This window comes from Stenella coeruleoalba (assembly GCF_951394435.1).
Source record: "Stenella coeruleoalba genome assembly, chromosome: 8".
Taxonomy (NCBI): Eukaryota; Metazoa; Chordata; class Mammalia; order Artiodactyla; family Delphinidae; genus Stenella; species Stenella coeruleoalba.
The window spans coordinates 39,463,557-39,481,474 of NC_137154.1; the positions used below are offsets into that span (position 1 = coordinate 39,463,557).

General features: G+C 35.3%; 1 protein-coding gene across 9 annotated transcripts in view; it reads left to right on the top strand.

Annotated features, from left to right (window-relative positions):
• The window catches only part of SOX6 (SRY-box transcription factor 6), a gene marked incomplete at its 3' end in the record, with an annotated part of 516,843 nt that overhangs the window by 388,342 nt on the left and 110,583 nt on the right, over nt 1-17,918 (top strand). For 7 of the 9 annotated variants that reach the window (XM_079928497.1, XM_079928500.1, XM_079928502.1 and 4 more), the window contains 2 exons: nt 11,410-11,489; nt 12,978-13,100. In XM_079928497.1, coding sequence (XP_079784623.1) covers nt 11,410-11,489; nt 12,978-13,100 — 203 coding nt within the window. The remainder of the gene's footprint in view (nt 1-11,409; nt 11,490-12,977; nt 13,101-17,918) is intronic. The other 2 variants (XM_079928503.1, XM_079928504.1) reach the window with 1 other exon arrangement.

The window sequence follows — 17,918 nt, forward strand, 5'->3', positions numbered from 1 at the left end:
GTGCAAGGTTATGTTGTTTATTTGAGATGTTTCCTGTTTCTTAAGGTAGGATTGTATTGTTATAAACTTCACTCTTAGAACTGGTTTTTCTGCATCCCATAGGTTTTGGGTCATCGTGTTTTCATTGTCATTTGTTTCTAGGTAATTTTTGATTTCCTCTTTGATTTCTTCAGTGGTCTCTTGGTTATTAACTGGTGTATTGTTTAGCCTCCATGTGTTTGTATTTTTTACAGTTTTTTCCTGTAATTGATATCTAGTCTCATAGTGCTGTGGTTGAAAAAGATACTTAATATGATTTCAGTTTTCTTAAATTTATTGAGGCTTGATTTGTGACCCAAGATATGATCTATCCTGGAGAATGTTCCATGAGCACTTGAGAAGAGAGTGTATTCTGTTGTTTTTGAATGGAATGTCCTGTAAATATCAATTAAGTACATCTTGTTTAATGTGTCATTTAAAGCTTGTGTTTCCTTATTTATTTTCATTTTGGATGATCTGTCAGTTGGTGAAAGTGGGGTGTTAAAGTCCCCTACTATGATTGTGTTACTGTCAATTTCCCCTTTTATGGCTTTTAGCATTTTCCTTATGTGCTGAGGTGCTCCTATATTGGGTGCATAAATATTTACAACTGTTTTATCTTCTTTTTGGATTGATCCCTCGATCATTATGTAGTGTCCTTCTTTGTCTCTTGTAATAGTCTTTTTTTAAAGTCTATTTTGTCTGATATGAGAATGGCTACTCCAGCTTTCTTTTGATTTCCACTTGCATGGAATATCTTTTTCCACCCCCTCACTTTCAGTCTGTATGTGTCCCTAGGTCTGAAGTGGGTCTCTTGTAGACAGCATATATATGGGTCTTGTTTTTGTAGCCATTCAGCCAGTCTATGTCTTTTGGTTGGAGCATTTAATCCATTTACATTTAAGGTAATTATCGATATGTATGTTCCTATTACCATGTTCTTAACTGTTTGGGGTTTGTTATTGTAGGTCTTTTCCTTCTCTTGTGTTTCCTGCTTCTCTAGAGAAGTTCCTTTAGCATTTGTTGTAAAGCTGGTTTGGTGGTGCTGAATTCTCTTAGCTTTTCCTTGTCTGTAAAGGTTTTAATTTCTCTGTTGAGTTGAATCTGAATGCGATCCTTGCTGGGTAGAGTAACCTTGGTTGTAGGTTTTCCCCTTTCATCACTTTAAATATGTCCTGCCACTCCCTTCTGGCTTGCAGAGTTTCTGCTGAAAGATCAGCTGGTAACCTTATGGGGATTCCCTTGTATGTTATTTGTTGCTTTTCCCTTGCCGCTTTTAACATTTTTTCTTTGTATTTAATTTTTGATAGTTTGATTAATATGTGTCTTGGTGTGTTTCTCCTTGGATTTATCCTGTATGGGACTCTCTGTGCTTCCTGGACTTGATTGACTATTTTTTTTCCCATATTAGGGACGTTTGCAACTATGATGTCTTCAAATATTTTCTCAGTCCCTTTTTTTCTCTTCTTCTTCGGGGACCCCTATAATTCGAATGTTGGTGTAGTTAATGTTGTCCCAGAGGTCTCTGAGACTGTCCTCAATTGTTTTCATTTTTTTTTCCTTATTCTTCTCTGTGGTAGTTATTTCCATTATTTTATCTTCCAGGTCACCTATCCGTTCTTCTGCCTCAGTTATTCTACTATTGATTCCTTCTAGAGAATTTTTAATTTCGTTTATTGTGTTGTTCATCATTGTTTGTTTTCTCTTTAGTTCTTCTAGTTCTTTGTTAAACGTTTCTTGTATTTTCTACATTCTATTTCCAAGATTTTGGATCATCTTTACTTTCATTATTTTGAATTCTTTTTCAGGTCGACTGCCTATTTCCTCTTCATTTGTTTGGTCTGGGGGAATAATACTGTTTTTTATGGGGGAAGATATTGTTATATAGTCAGTGAGTTTGGACCATTTTATAAAATGTCTTCTCACACAGTATCACTGAGATTGCAGTATGTAAGTAAGGAGAATCTAGACATTGAGGCAATATTGTGCAGTAGTGAGTTACCCCTGCTGAACAGTATCTGTGAAGCATAGAGTAGTGTCTTGGGGTAGCAAAGCTGGATTTGATTACGTTGGCTAAAACCTGTTGTTTAGGGCAGGACAGTGGATTTGGACATGTACGATGATTTTTAATCACAAGCAAGCCTGGTAAAAAAGTTATTATCTGGCGACCCCTAAGTTATGTCAGAGAATTGAATTAACCAGAACTCTAAATTCTTAAATACTTTGGCTAATTCAGGTTTTATTGTATATAAAAATTATACTTTAAAAGGATTAAAATTATATGTTCATATGCTTCTGGGAGAGACATTCCATACTTAGGAGACAGTCTATGCAGTGTTCTTGTCATTCACAGAAACTGGGAAAGGAGAATACTGTTTGACTGGTGTCTGGACAAGGAAAACTTTTTTGCCCCAAACTGAGCTATAGCTATAATTTCACTTGTGAGACAATGACTGAAATTTTAGAGGAGTAGTGTTGTCACATATAAAAGCCTTGAAATGGTGGTGTAACTTTATAGTTTGATCCCCTAAGCAAGAAGAAGAATAAGTGCTACATTGGTTTTTAATGAATTACAAAATAAATGGCTCTCTTTTTGCTCTTTTTTCACCTTCCCATAACCTGAAACAATTCCATAGTGTTTGTGCCTTCAACTGATTGAATAATTATCTTCATTTCCAGAAAGCAAGGACCACCTTGGGCTGATGTTTCCTGTTAAAGTTGACTGTTTCTGAATCCATATTAGTACATTCTAAACAAATATATTTAGGGCTATCAACCTTCTCCTCTTCAGATAATTTGACCCATTATTCTGGACATTTCAGGGCCCCATGGGTAGTGAACACCAAGCAAGCTCTCCCACTCCGGTGAGTTGCTGAGGAGGCATGTTGCTGACGGGGATTGTACAGTTTCAGGGGAACATCTATCAGAATAATCTCTGCTGAAATTCTTTTATTGAGTTGTAATCCCTAATTAAACCCCACCTATTTAAAAAAAAAAAAAACTGGTTCTCTAATTAGAGACATCTTTCTAAAAAGGAACTTATCAGGGCCCATAACATAAACCAGAGAAGTTTGGTTGCTTTGCTCTTTCACATCATGATGCTGAGAGATACAGCAATCCAGGGTGAGATGAATACAATTGAGTACCTATGACTGAGAAAACTAAAAGATTAAGCCTCTTTCGTAGCTGCCAATGTGTATATCAGAGTGATTGAATTGACTGTAAAATAAAAACACTGGATAGCATCCTTTGTGTGCCAGGGATGATGCAGCTGACCCATGGACTTCGTGTAGTTGGGATTTTTAAAATGATTGCTGCTGGAGTAGCACCCTTAAAGTTTCCCAGGAGATCCTAGAAGTAGGATGTCTGCCTGCTCATGACTCCTACACTTACTTACTATTTATAATATGATAACAGCTAAAGTTTATTGAATAATTACTTTGTGCCAAACACTGTGTTAAATATTTTACATTATTTTATTTAATTCTTACTTGAACATATCACTTAACCTTGCTGAGCCTTTCATTTTTGTCATCTAAAAAAAATATGTCATGAGTTGTCCGCTGCTCAGCATGGGTGTGAAGATTAAATTTGTTAAAATGTATGAAAGTTATTTGAAAATTCTAAAACACTATGTTTGGGGATAAAGTCTGTCCATGAAACTAAGTAAATTTAACTACATTAAACTGCATTCTTATCCATTAGAAATGTGGTCCCAAAACCGAGCTTTTGACTGAGATATATTATCTCTCTGCCTGATGACCAAAAGCAATTTTACTAGTATACCTGCTGTTTCTTTAAGAAAAAAATTGTGGTAAAATATACACAAAATAATATTTATTATTTTAACCATTTTTCAATGTACAACTCAGTGATATTAATACATTTGCAGTTTTTTGTAACCATTACTGATATCTATACCACAAACTTTCAATCATCTCCAACAAAAACTCTGTGGCCATTAAACAATAACTCTCTATCCTCCTACCCTGCATCCCTGGTAACCTCTATTTTACTATTTTTCTATATGAATTTGCCTATTCTAGGTACTTCATATAAATGGAATCATACAATATTTGTCCCTCTGCATCTGGCTTATTTCACTAAGCATAATGTTTTCAAGGTCCCTCCATATTGTAGTATGTATCAAAAGTCCATTCTTTTTTATGGCTGAATAATATCCCATTGTATATATATGTCTACGTCTATATATTTGTTTGTTTATCCATTCATCTGTTGATGGATATTTCTGTTGTTTCCACATTTTGGCTATTGTGAATAATGCTGCTGTGAACATTGGTATACAAATACCTGTTTGTGTCCCTGCTTGCAGTTCTTTTAGATATACACGTAGGAATGGAATTGTTGTATCATATGGTAGTTCTATGTTTAGCCCTTTGAGATACCATCAAACTGATTTCTATACGGGCTGCACCTTTTACACTCCCACCAGTAATGCAAGAGTGTTGCAATTTCTTTATATCCTAACCAATACTTGTTATTTTCCATTTTTTAAAAAAAATTATAACCATCCTAGTAGATGCGAAGTGGTATCTCACTGTGGTTTTGTTTTTCATTTCCCTGATGATTAATGATTTTGAGCATCTTTTCACGTGCCCATTGGAAATTTGTATATCTTCCTTGGAAATGTCTAAGTACATTGCCTATTTTTGAATTGGGTTGTTTGTTTTGTCTTTATTGAGTTTCAGGAGTTCTTATATATTCTAGATATTAATCCTGTATCAAATATATGATTTGCAAGTTTTTTTTCTCATTTTGTAGGTTGTCTTTTCACTTACTCGATAGTATCCTTTGATGCACAAAATTGTTTAATTTTGATGAAGTCTGATTTATCTATTTTTTCTTTTGTTGCCTGTGCTTTTGCTGTCATATCCATGAAATCATTGCCAAATCCAAAGATTTACTCCTATGTTTTCTTCTAAGAGTTTTATAGTTTTAGTACTTAAGTTTAGGTCTTTGATCCTTTCCAGTTAATTTTTATATATGGTATAAATTAAGGGTCCAACTTCATTCTTTTGCATGTGGATATCAGTTTTTCCAGCACCATTTGTTGAAAAGATGTCTTTTCCCCAATGAATGGTCTTGGTACCCTTGTAAAAAATCAATTAACTATATGTAAGGGTTTATTTCTGGGCTCTCTATTCTGTTTCATTAGTCTATATATCTGTTCTTATGCCAGTATCATACTGTTTTAATTACTCTAACTTTGTAGTAAATTTTGAAATCAGAAAGTATGAGTCTTCCAACTTTATTTGTCTTTTTCAAAATTGTTTGGGCTATTGGGGCCCCATGCAATTCCATATAAATTTGAGGATTGGCTTCCATTTCTGTAAAAAAAGATGGTTGGAATTTTGGTAGAGATTTCACTGAGTCTGTAGATTGCTTTGTTGATCTTAACAATGTGAAGTCTTCCTGTCTATGAACATGGATGCCTTTCTATTTATTTAGATCTTTAAAAATTTCTTTCAGAAATGTTTTATAGTTTTTCAGTGTACAAGTCTTTGCCTCTTTAGTTAAGTTTATTTCTAAGTATTTGATTCTTTTAGATGCTATTGTAAGTAGAATTGCTTTCTTAACTTCCTTTTGGATTGTTCATTGCTAGTATATAGAAACACAGTTGATTTTTGTGTGTTAATCTTCTACCCTGAAACTGCTGAATTTATTTATTAGCTCTTGTAGCTTTCTTATGAATTCTTTGGAATTTTCTACATATAGGACCACTTCATATGCAAATAGACATAGTTTTACCTATTTTTACCTGTTTACCTAGTTTTACCTGTTTGCCTCTTTCTTTCTCCCTTCCTCCCTTCCTTCCTTATCCCCTCCCTCCCTCCTTCCCTCCCTTCCTCCCTCTCTCTCTTCTTTCTTTCTTTCTTTCTTTCTTTCTTTCTAATACTAACTAGAACTTCTAGTACAGTGTTGTATAGCAACAGTGAAAGTGGGTATAATTGTCCCCGATCTTAGTAGAAAAGCTTTCAGTCTTTTAACACTGAGTGTGATGTTAGCTGTGAGTTTTTCATTTATCATGTTACCCTTTCTCATGTTGATGAACTTTCCCTCTATTCCTAGTTTTTTCTGAGAATTTTTATCATGAAAAGATGTTGGATTTTGTCAAATGCCTTTTCTGCATCAATTGAGATGATCATGTGGGTTTTTCCCCCATTGTTCTATTAATGTTATGTATTGCATTGATTTTTTTATTTTTAATGTTGAACCACCCTTGCATTCCTGGGATAAATCCTACTTTGTCATGGTGAATAATCCTTTTGATATGCTGTTGGATTCAATATTTTGTTGAGGATTTTAATATTCATACAGAATATTGGTCTATAATTTTCTTTTCCTGTGATGTCTTTATCTGGCTTTGTTATCAAGTTTACACTGGCCTCATTACCTCAGAGTTAGGAAGTGTTTCCTCTTCAATATTTTTGAAGATTTTGTAAGGATTAGTGTTAATTTTTATTAAATATTCAGTAGACTTTATTGGTGAAGCCAAAAATTCAGTCCAGGAATTTTCTTTATTGGGAGGTTTTTGATTACTGATTCAATCTCTTGTTATGGGTTTGTTTATATTATCTATTTCTCCTTGAGACAGTTTACATAATTTGTATGTTTCAAGGAATTTGTCCATTTCTTCTAGATTGTCTAATTTGCTGATGTACAGTTGCTACCTAATACTTCTTTTTAATTCCTTTGTTTCAGTTAGCATTTATTGAGCACCATTTATTTGCTGATATCTATATATATAAATGTATATGTATACATATATATGAATATACATATATATTCTCATTTAATTTTTATAACAACTCTAAGATATAAGTGGCATTATCTATATTTTGTTAAAAGAAAAAAAGAAACTAAAAGTCAAAGAAGTAAATTAACTCTTTCCAAACTTTCACATCTAGAAATTAGTGGAGGTAGAATTCAGACTGAAATTCTGAATATTTGACATTTTATACTCTTGCAGGCATGATCTAAGTGTGTAAGATATGAAGAAAAGTCTAGCTTTTGTGAGTGTGTGTGTATAAAAAATGTGATTTATATGTATGGGATTATCTAGATGACATCTTGTGAAGCTAGCCATTTCTAGCTCTTCTTGACTATTTAAAACAGAGGCATGTACGACTGTTGCTGGAATACTTTATTAATTAAATCCATCTACTTGAAATCAAAGCATTTCTGAGGTTCTTCAGGTTAGTACTCCCCTTTTTAAATAAGAGTGGTGAGGTCCAAGAAGGAACTATATATGCTCACCTGTATAAACTAACCTAGCTTTATGGTGATTGAGATTATTTTAACTGTGCCCTTCTTCATATATGGAGGCTATATTATTGGTGAGTTACTAAGTCATGAACTTTAAGTTGTTATTTTAAGTTAATTTCTTGTAATGGGGATACATGTATATCATTTTGTCCATACTCACTTATTTAATTGCTATTGTGACAAATCCCATGATTTTCGTATGATTAGCCAAGAGTTTGGATGCATCTGTGAAATAAGTAAAGAAATTAAGACTGATCCTTGATTCTTAGCTTCTTTAAAGGTATGAAAAACAATGCAGATGCTCTTAGAAAAAGTCTTGAGATCAAGACTCTTCTCATCATTGGTCTATTCTTTGATGAATAGAGGAGAAATTTAGCAGGAGAAATAAGAGCATGGTGATCTCAGCAATATATACTATGATCCATGGCAATTTTTTTCTCCAATTGTTCTCAGAACAAATTAAAGATTTTGTTTTCTTTTTAAGATTCTAAATGTGTCACTCATTGCCTACTAACTTTTGCTGCAGTGTGCTGTCTCACAAAGATAAATTCAGATTGATTATGGCATTCCCTCAGAATACAGAGAAGTTATAATATTTTGCTATTCTGAATACATTCATCCAGGCAAGATGCAATGTGGCATGTCCAAGTCTATACTCTTGGCTGTAATTGAAATATTTCCATATTGTAGCAAAAATGATAATAGCTCATAAAAGTGGGGTGTATCTATGAGTTATCTGGCAATTCATATACCTTACCATCATCCTGTGATACCACCAGACAATGATCTGTGAGATGAGGGATGTGTAGTATATCTTTCTTCTGTTTTGGAGGGTGGAAAATAAGGTATGAGACTTTGAGCCAGTAACTGAAGAATCTTTGAGTCCTGTCTCCTAGTTTAACGTATTTTTCTTCTCTACTCCTCCCAAACTCTCTAAATAGGTTAATATCTGAAGTTAGTATCTCAGAAGACTGCAACCATCCCAGTCCCTCGTCTTTCTGAGGAATCAAAGTAAATGGACAGAATTTTACCCATGGGATTTTTTACTTTTTAATAAAAGTGAAGTTTGTATCCGAATTACACAAACTAGGAGTATTCTTGCAGGAGGTAGTCTGAGTCTAATGGGTCCTAGGTTCATGATACAAGCTCCTCCTTTTCCTGTGTTTAAGTCTTAATAAGTTTCGGCTTCCTTTCGGTTTCCCTGAAAATTAGAAAATATACTTCCTGTCATTCAGGGACTCTTGCTGTGGAGCTGCTTTGATCCCAAAGCAATGTTGGTTATTGTGGCAAGTGAAACTAATGTCAGGCAAATGTCCTATAGGCTGTAACTCCTGTTTCATATTTGCTCTGTAAGCTCCAGATAAAAATAATCAGTTGGAAAACCTAGAAGCCTGGAAAGATGGATTTATGTAATGGGCATTATTTCCCAAATTGGCATTTGGAGGTTGTCTACTTATACTAGAGGCAGCAAGGGCCAGATTACAGTAGTGCCTAAAACCAACCTGTTTCAACAGGCTTCATCTTCTTTTGTACAGATTTAAAGAGAATGGGTCCTCACGCAAGCATTTCAAATCCAGAGACAAATTTGAAAAAAATTGCTACAACATGTTGACTGATTCCTTGCCAAGTCAGCCACTGAGAACTTTTTCTTGATCGACTCTTACACAGAGACAATTAAAGGCGAGGGGGAGGGGGGAAAGCTTGTAACTTTTTAAAAGAATTAAACTTCACAGTACTCTAAATCCCTCTCCCTCTTAAATCTTCTCTTCTACTTTTAACCCCCCTCTTCTTCACCCTTACCTTCTCCCTCTCTGGCCTTTTCCTTTTTCTCTCTCTTCTGATCATTCCCTGTGATATACTCAGTTGCTCTAATGTATTCATTTTTACTTTTGGTATTGATACAATATGTTCTGGAGACATAGCTTTCCAAAGATTATATTCAGATATACAGATTCAAACCAGCAGAAAGGTTAAAAACATTTTAAAAATATGCTTGTCAGCAGTGGAAAGAAAGCTGTTTGTAGCCAGCAGGTGAGCTGGAGAGTACTACAGGGTGTGGTAGAGATGGTAATAAATTAACTGGCAAGCCAAAAACTATAAAAAAAAAAATCAGCTATTTCATAGCATAGAAGCATGACAGCTATGAAAAAAGGAGTGCCCCAGGGAATTCTTTTAGAGTTTGATTTTTTTAAATATGTTTGACATGAAAAATGTTTTAGTACAAATAAAACAACTGGTATTAAACTTACAGGGAGGAGGGTTATGGCTTAGAGTTAGTATGAATAATGCATGATATTTAAAGAAAGAACAGCTCTAAAATGTTCTGAGAGGCAGCCCATGTTGATGGTTGGAATGGTGATTTTTTTTTCTCTATTTTTGAAGCATCATTAATTCAGCATCGTTTTGTGATTTTTTTAACCTGATAAGATGTCAACCAAAGAAATACTGTTTGACTTAGATTAGGATATTCTTTCTTCAGATAATTTAGTTTAAATATCAAGAGGATCAGTAGAATTATTTAAGCATAAAGCAGCAGTCATTTACCATAAAAAATAATTTGGCCTAGTTATCTTTTTTAAAAAGCTCATGTAGCACTGCAAACCAAAATCAACCTCATGGAAGGGGAAAAACAAGATCAGATATTTTGAACATTACTCCATAGGAGACTAGCACAGTATAGTGTTAGTGAATGCATTGTAGCAGCGCTCCGTATGCAATCAGAAGCCAATTGTTACTGGACTGTGTACAAGCGCACACTGTGCTCAATGGTCTGATGAGGTATTATGGATAGGATGCAAAGAGACTGTGTAGATTAGAAGCTTACAATTTGTTAAAAGTGAAAGCAACTTAACATTTACATTGGGCCAGCTGAGTGCAACTTCATGTGGCAAACAGGATGAGTTCCAACGAACCAGGGGCACCAGGAAGGCTCCAGGTATTAGTGTCCATGCAGAAAAAAAAAGGGGTTTCATTGCTTTCTAGTTGACTACCTTTATTACTGTGATTCTTTCTATACTTTTCATTATTATATTCAGCTTTTAGTGTGGAAAAGTTCATGCAAAACAGCATGATTATTGTAAATGTCAAAAATGTGTGGAGGAACAGCCTATTAAAATATAGCCTAAAAATAAGTGGCTGAAGTCAAAGTGATACTCCATGAAATCACTGATATTGTGTAATTTATCCGTAAGTATTAGTTTTGATTTCAACTGCCACTATCACAATACATTCCTCATCACTTTCTCTTGGTTCTTCAGGTTGTTCGCTTCATACAGCCTATGTTCTTAGGTCACAGAAGGTACTTCAGCCCCCCTGTTTAGGAGTGGTCTGGAGCCAGAAACACATTAAGACGTAGCATTGATCTCTGCTAAACCATGCTCAATCTCGACCAGACATTAAATGCAGATATCCCATGTAAAATGTGTGTTTATTTAATCAAATCATCATCAGAGAATAAGTGATGAGTGCCTAGTGTGTGTGCATGATTCTGTACTAGGTTCCACCGGAAGTTAGCGCAGAAAAACATAGTTTCCGCTCTATTTGGGATACCAGGCATTTCATAGAATGTTGGCAGATAAGATTAGCTTCTCTCTTACCCCTATCAAATTAAAGAGGTTGCATTTAATTTTTTTCCTCTATTTTTTATAAAATAAACGTTAGGGTTATGGACAGTCAGTAATTCTTAATCTTTTTTGGACTGTAATACTCTGCCTTGCCTACCAAGGCAAAACGTTTTGTTGTTTTAATGTAAAAGCCTTAATGCTTTCTCAGTGAACTGAATGTCAGCCTGGCTTTAAGATATTTTTTTACTCTTAAAAAAATGATGTATTACAAGATTTGTAATGGAGTGAACATGCTTGAATTGCACATTTAATTTTTTTAACATCACATTCATGTTTTGCCAGTTTGCCTACCAGCTATCTGTTAACAAAAAGTTCCAAGGCAGCAGTGCAAGTCTGTGCCCAACTAAGCCTTTTGTTTCTGCAGATGTTTGGGCTTAGAGCAATGTTGTAAAGCTCCGGCAATCCAAGGACCATGTTTGTACTTGCCTGCTGTGATTCCCTGTTCATTGTCTAAACCTGTATGCATTGTTCTTTCCGACAGGTGATAACTACCCTGTACAGTTCATTCCATCAACAATGGCAGCTGCTGCTGCTTCTGGACTCAGCCCTTTACAGCTCCAGGTGAGTGCCAGAAGAAAAAAATGTGTGATACGAGCCAGTACTTTAGTGGAAAACTGCTAACCAGCTGTATGCTAAATAATGGCCTGGATATTAAATAATTTTTTAAGCATAGCCTAGAAGGATTAACACCTTATGTACTTACCATACTGCAAGTAGAAGAGAAAACTGTCATGTCAATATTTTTAAAGGAAAAAATGACATTATGACTTAGTACTGTATGTTCTCGATCGGTAAGTTAATGGTTTTACAATTTTTTATGACTGATTGTTATGGTTGTTATTGGGTATGTAAGCTTTTTCCTTATCAATTCTTCGTCCACGTCTCCATTCATGTCCAATTAGCTTTTACACGTAAGCATCAAAACAGAAAACAATGTTGGATATTTTCCTTCTTGCAGCTCATGGAATAGGGGGTTGTTATTACCAAATTACTTTAACTATTTGGAAAATGTGAACACTTTGCTCCTGAATATGTGTATTCTCGTCCTCATCCTCATGCCAGGTCAAAAGTCTGGGCATGGTGTCTGACCAAATTCTGGGTTAGAGTTCTTTACCTATGGAACTAAAATTGGAGAGAAAGTGTTTTGGAAGCTAAATTAAAAAATCACTTGCACCTTCTCTTCTTCATAGTAAAATGGTGCGGGGGGGTTAACAATAGGACTAAGTAATCTTTATACCCTTCTAGCACTGCCATCTTAATGGGAAATTGACTATAACTATGAGTGTATATTTTAACAAAAACAAAAAGATAATATCATTAAAATAATGGTTAAACCTTCAGTATTTGAACATTTAGAAAATGTATGGTAACTTGAATTTCAATACAGTGGATAGAGATAGTTTTTTATTCTTATAATTTACTGTGATTTTTTTTTGAATTTTCTTAAATAGTCTAGGGAATAGCATCTAACTAGGCATTTTTGTTTCTTCTTTGCTATTACTCATATGACTTGAATGTAAAAAATGTACAGATATTTTACCGTGAAAAAGTATCATTTTGAGTACCTTCAACTGGGTCTACAAATAAAGAATTTTTGCAGTACTTTGAGAAGTTTTTGTCATAAGCCTCATTCAGAAAGTCTTGAAGATGTTGTCCATTATGGACTGCCTAGCAGAGCTAGACATTTTGCCTAATGAAAGCAGCAACCCTACCTCTCTTCTAAACCCTCACCTTCTCTACTACTGACAGGGGAACTTACTGCAGTTGGTAAAAATATAAAAAGAAACCTCACTCATAATCAATCTAATCTATTTCTCCTTTTTCCATAGCTATGCTATTGTGTGTCTTCTTGAGTCAGAGGCAAAAATAAGAAAGCAGTTTGATCCTATAATCAAGTTTCTGTGAAAGAGAGTATCTGGGTCCTAAACCTACTTTCTATTCTTTGGTGTGGTCAATACCCTGGGTTTAGAAATATGTGTTCTGTTTCATGAGTTCTGACAGTATGTTTTGTCTTTTTTTTTTTTTTTTTCTGAATATGCTACTAAACAGAAAGGTCATGTCTCCCACCCACAAATTAACCCAAGGCTAAAGGGCCTAAGTGACCGTTTTGGCAGGAGTTTGGACACCTTTGAACATGGTGGTGGCCACTCTTACAACCACAAACAGATTGAGGTATGAATGCTTCCATTGGTGCTTCATTGGGTGGGGGACTGGATTGTTCAGTCATATTCTAGGCTTTTTTTAAAAAGTAGCAAACACTCAACCTAAACACTAAAACATAATCTTTCTCTTTTTCTCATTCCTAAGGAGGCTCATTTTTGCTCCTTTTTCTTTCAGAGAAAAAGGCAAACCCCAGACCAACGCCTCTGAAATACATTGTTTATTGCTATATATTTAGGCAAATTCTTTACGTTATGAGTGCTTTCAAAACCATCTTTATTTCCCTTACTCTTTTTTTTTAATGTATAATGCTGTATAGGAGTTAAAAAACACTTAAACATTAAAAGAAAAAAACCTCATTTGACCATGTAACAACCCTATGGAGTTGATAAAACATAATTCTGCTTTCACAGACAAAACAATGGAGGTTCAGAGAGGTCAGGTTATTTAACCAAGGTTACGAAATATTCTTGGAGTCAGAGTTATTATCCAGGATTTCTAACTCTACCAAATTCAGGTTTTCAAATTTAGTTTTCTCTGGCTGAAGTGAGGTTGGGTGCCTGGGCCTGACATAAACTATTATAGTAGCCCCTTCATATTTAACTTTCAATAAAGCTCTTTGTTGTTTTTGTGGGATATTCTTACTACATGGGAGAGGATGGCTCATACGGCTCTTTTGAAAACCAAACCCCTTTCTCCTATAGGGACCCAGTCCTCCTCTCTCCATTATCATGCTTAATTCCTCTCCTATATCATTGGAGTACCTCTCGGGGTACTATCAGATGCTGGAGGGTTGCTAGCTCTCTGTTGAGTCACAAAACAAGGAGACAGGTTATCTCACACTGAAATACACTTTAACTTTCTGGGTTAGATCTAATACTACATTTATGTTCTAACCTAGGATGGTAAACCCAGTTTAAACAGAAGAAAACAAATTACATCTAACAAAGTTGTATATTCAGCTCCTATTGGCTCTGCCCGTCTATACATATCAACTACTATGTGATCAATAAAGTGTCCCTTTGACATTATCTTCTCTGTTGCTTTTAAATCTGCATTTTTGGAAAATGATAGAGAAAGCTCACTTCTAAGAAGAAGGAAGAGGACAAGATCAAAGGACACCTTGGAAGTAGCCTAAGGAAGAGTTCAGACCTTGTTGCTTGCCTTCTTCCTTTCCCTTTCCCTTTGATTATAAGAAGTATATAGGGGGTTTCCACCCAGACATGACAAGGCATATACTGTTAGAATATCTGCGGTCTTCTATACAGCCAGAAGGGATTTCTTTTCTAAGGCTTTCTTTTGGCTGTAGAGAAGGTGCCGTATTTCTGGACGTTCTAAAAATCTACTGTGCTTAGGATTGGCAAGCAGTGAGACAGCTGGACGTTAAGAACAAGCCTTTCTGTGTGATGACAGTTAGCAAGCTTACCTACTCAGGACAGGTAGTTTGTTAAATTTTTAAGTGCTTGAAAGAATGTAAAAGCAAGTGGCCTTGGCTCAAATTCAAAACTTCCTCTCCTCTTGACTTTTATTTTCTCTTGAGGTGTTGAGTTCTATCCCATCAACCTTCCCTTAGCCAGTTTTCTACCCCGTGTGTTCTTTTACTAATTTTCACTTAGGTTGACTTCTCTTCCCCCCACCATCACAGACCCCTGATGCTGTCAAATCTGGCTTCTGTTGGGTTTCTGGAAACCATGATGTCATATATGTGAGTGCCAGATCCGTGTAGTGCTGTAGCAATGCGGATCTAGGAGCACAACATATGCCACATGCCTGCCACTTTAATGAGACTAAATACAGAATCTGGTAAGGCAGGGGGCCCTCATAGCTTTGCAGTGTAAGTTTGGGGTGGTTTGAGAGTTTCCTGGGTTTTTTTGTTGTTTTTTTATTCTTGCTCTGTTCTCTAGCTTCCACTTTTTGTACCTTTCCATGCATGTCAGGAAACCTTTGCTTAGAAAAGATTGACGTGGTTTGAAAGGCAGGTTTCTCAAACTATCCTGGTATGAGTATAGCATGTTTATTGGGACTTCCATGAACTGCACAGTGGACACCCATATCTAACCTGCTATAGACACTAACATTTTAAATCTTGAGCAAAAGTAGAGAGAAAATTTAATAATATCTTGCTTTATTGATTTTAAAGTCTACTTTCTTTTCTAGCCAGGGTTTTCTCCATTCCTTTGACAAGCTAAATGTCACAGCTGTGTCAGCTGTGGATAGGATCATGATAAATAGGATCATGATAAATTGTGGATACTAAGCATTACAATTATGTTAATGGGTTTTATTTCTAATCAGAGATTCTTAGGAAGAAGGACCATAACACATATATACCACCACCACCTCCACGCACACCCTGCTGCATTGCTCAGAAGTGGTCCTCTCTACCTGACGTACAGTTAATTTGTCCTTCAAAGGTTGTCACTTTTAACATTAATGAGCCTGGGTAATCTTAACAGTATAGTTATACTCTGGAAGCCTGAAATTTTGTTATCAGGTAGAGAAAAGGTATTTAAAGTGGAAAGATCCTCCTTACGTTAGTATATTCCAGTTCTTTCTTTAAAATAAGAAAGACACAGAAAAGTTTTTTGCTTTTTGTTTTTTTTTTGGTACTCCATGCTGATCTAAGGCATGGTTTTCTCTGCCTCAGGAGCACAATATTAGGAGAGAGAAGGCCAAAGAATGCTATTTTTAGTTGAACACTTCAGCAGATGGAGGCATGAATACTCATATATCTGAAGGTTGAGGGGCTTGAACCATTAATTTTGATAATGTATTTAACCCTGGGAACAATCAGAAACTGTAACTCTAAGGTTACAGTGCTTTTGACCTTTAGAGAACAGAGGGCACTTGCTACAGTAAACAATATATTATATTGCTACTTATTCCAGTTCTCTACCCGTATAAATTTCAGGACCAGTTGCCATTTGCTTTCCTCAGCTATGTTAGCATTGATCCTTCAAGTAAGTCAAAAGGGGGGGACCAGTATAATGAGGCAGTCATGTAAATATGGCCTTTAAATAGCTAAGATGTTAGATTGTTCTGAAGAAATATTGTCTCAGAAACTAAGCTCAGAATGACACTTTTTTTTAAACGAAAGAGTGATTTTAATGTACTGATTCATTTTTTGTTGTTACTTTCAATGTGATAGGTACCTAAAGTAATTTGGTTTTGTTTTTTAATTGGAAGTAATGTTGCCTCATAGTTTATATGAAATCCAATCTGGTACCATATCATGCAAAGTAATGCACCTGTCTCATGCTTTCTTATTAAATGATGCATGCTTCTCTAGCAAATACAACAGCTAAATATCACACAGTTTAAGAATTTCTAATTAAAATATCTCCACATGTCAGCATATTGGTAATGTATTATTTTAATCCATTTATTTTGTTTATGAAACAGTGACATATGTTTAGATTGTGAAATACATGAGCCTTAAAAATCACTTTATTGAAGAAAATTAATTCCTACAATACTGTCTCGGTAATGTGTTCACTCACCCAGTCAGTCATTGGTGGCACTGCCAGTCTTAATGTAGAGTAGACACACTTACTAGTTTTATCTGTGTAACAGTCTTGGAATGAAGCAATAACAGTTCTTTTTCTTAGTTCCAAACGATAGGGTTTTCTTCCTTTACTTTTTTTTTTAACTCATTAATTCAAACCTGTCCCCCCAAAACACTTTTTGTTGCTTTTTTTTTTTTTTAATACAATGAAGGATGGGACTGAGTGTATGTATAAGGGATTCTGAGAGGCCAATCAAAATTAGAAACAAGCTAGTTACCTTTTCAAAGTTAGACATAGTAATTTGTTTGTCAGCAGGGAGATGTTTGGGTCAGCCCTGAAATAAAGTGACTGTCAGCAGTTATTCCTACAAGACAAGTAATTTCACTCAATGTATTACTGACAGATTGCTCACTTCTCTGAATCACCAGAGAAAACAAACTTAATATTGTTACAGGCAGAGTTTCTGTCTTCATTAGCTGCAGAGAATGATTTTTATCTAGCATTCAAAGACTACCAAGCTTTAGTTGGAACATATTTTAACCAAGTTCTTATAATGACAGTATGGGTGGTAGCCTAAATGAAAGGAAGTAAATATGAAAATTTTAAAAATCAATATAAATATATTTTCACTTTTATTTGATGGGTATTATGTGTAGTTTTGGGAAGATTTGAGGAAAGGAGTATAATCAGAGCCTTAAAACACTAGAAAAACCTATCAATCAACCATAAGTTATTCTTAAATGAAACTATTAAAGTCTTGCGAAGTTTGCAAAGATGGAGGAGAACAATTGAAATTTTGCAAAAGTGAATACAAACACATATTTTATTTAAATGATATTGTCAGTTTTCATGCTACAACTGGAAAGTGAAGAAGTGCCCATCAACATTGAGAATGCTCTATTTCTATTTTAGTTCCAGCCTGAATCTTTATGATATTATATATAGATGCTCTTCTCTGGCTCAAACCCTGTCGTCTTGTTTGAAATTGTAAACATGCCTCAGTTCTGTGGAGGAATGAGAGGGTGAGTTAGCTGGGCTGAGTGGGCTTTTTAGGTTGTGATTTCTAATAGAGGGGTGAATAAAGAGTTGATTAGAGTGACCTATTACTAGCTACCTGATAGAGAAAAAGGAATGCACTGATTCAAAGCTTGTTCTGAGGATGCCAACCAGGAGGTTGTGCTTTGAGGGGAAATGCTTACTTTTCTCATAATCAGCCTTTTCTCACCTACTTTGACTTTAAGAGTGTGATGGAATTTGGGAGGACCATTACAGCTGGGATTAGATGAGCTGTGGACTAATGGAATGAGCTCCATTTTGGAATCAG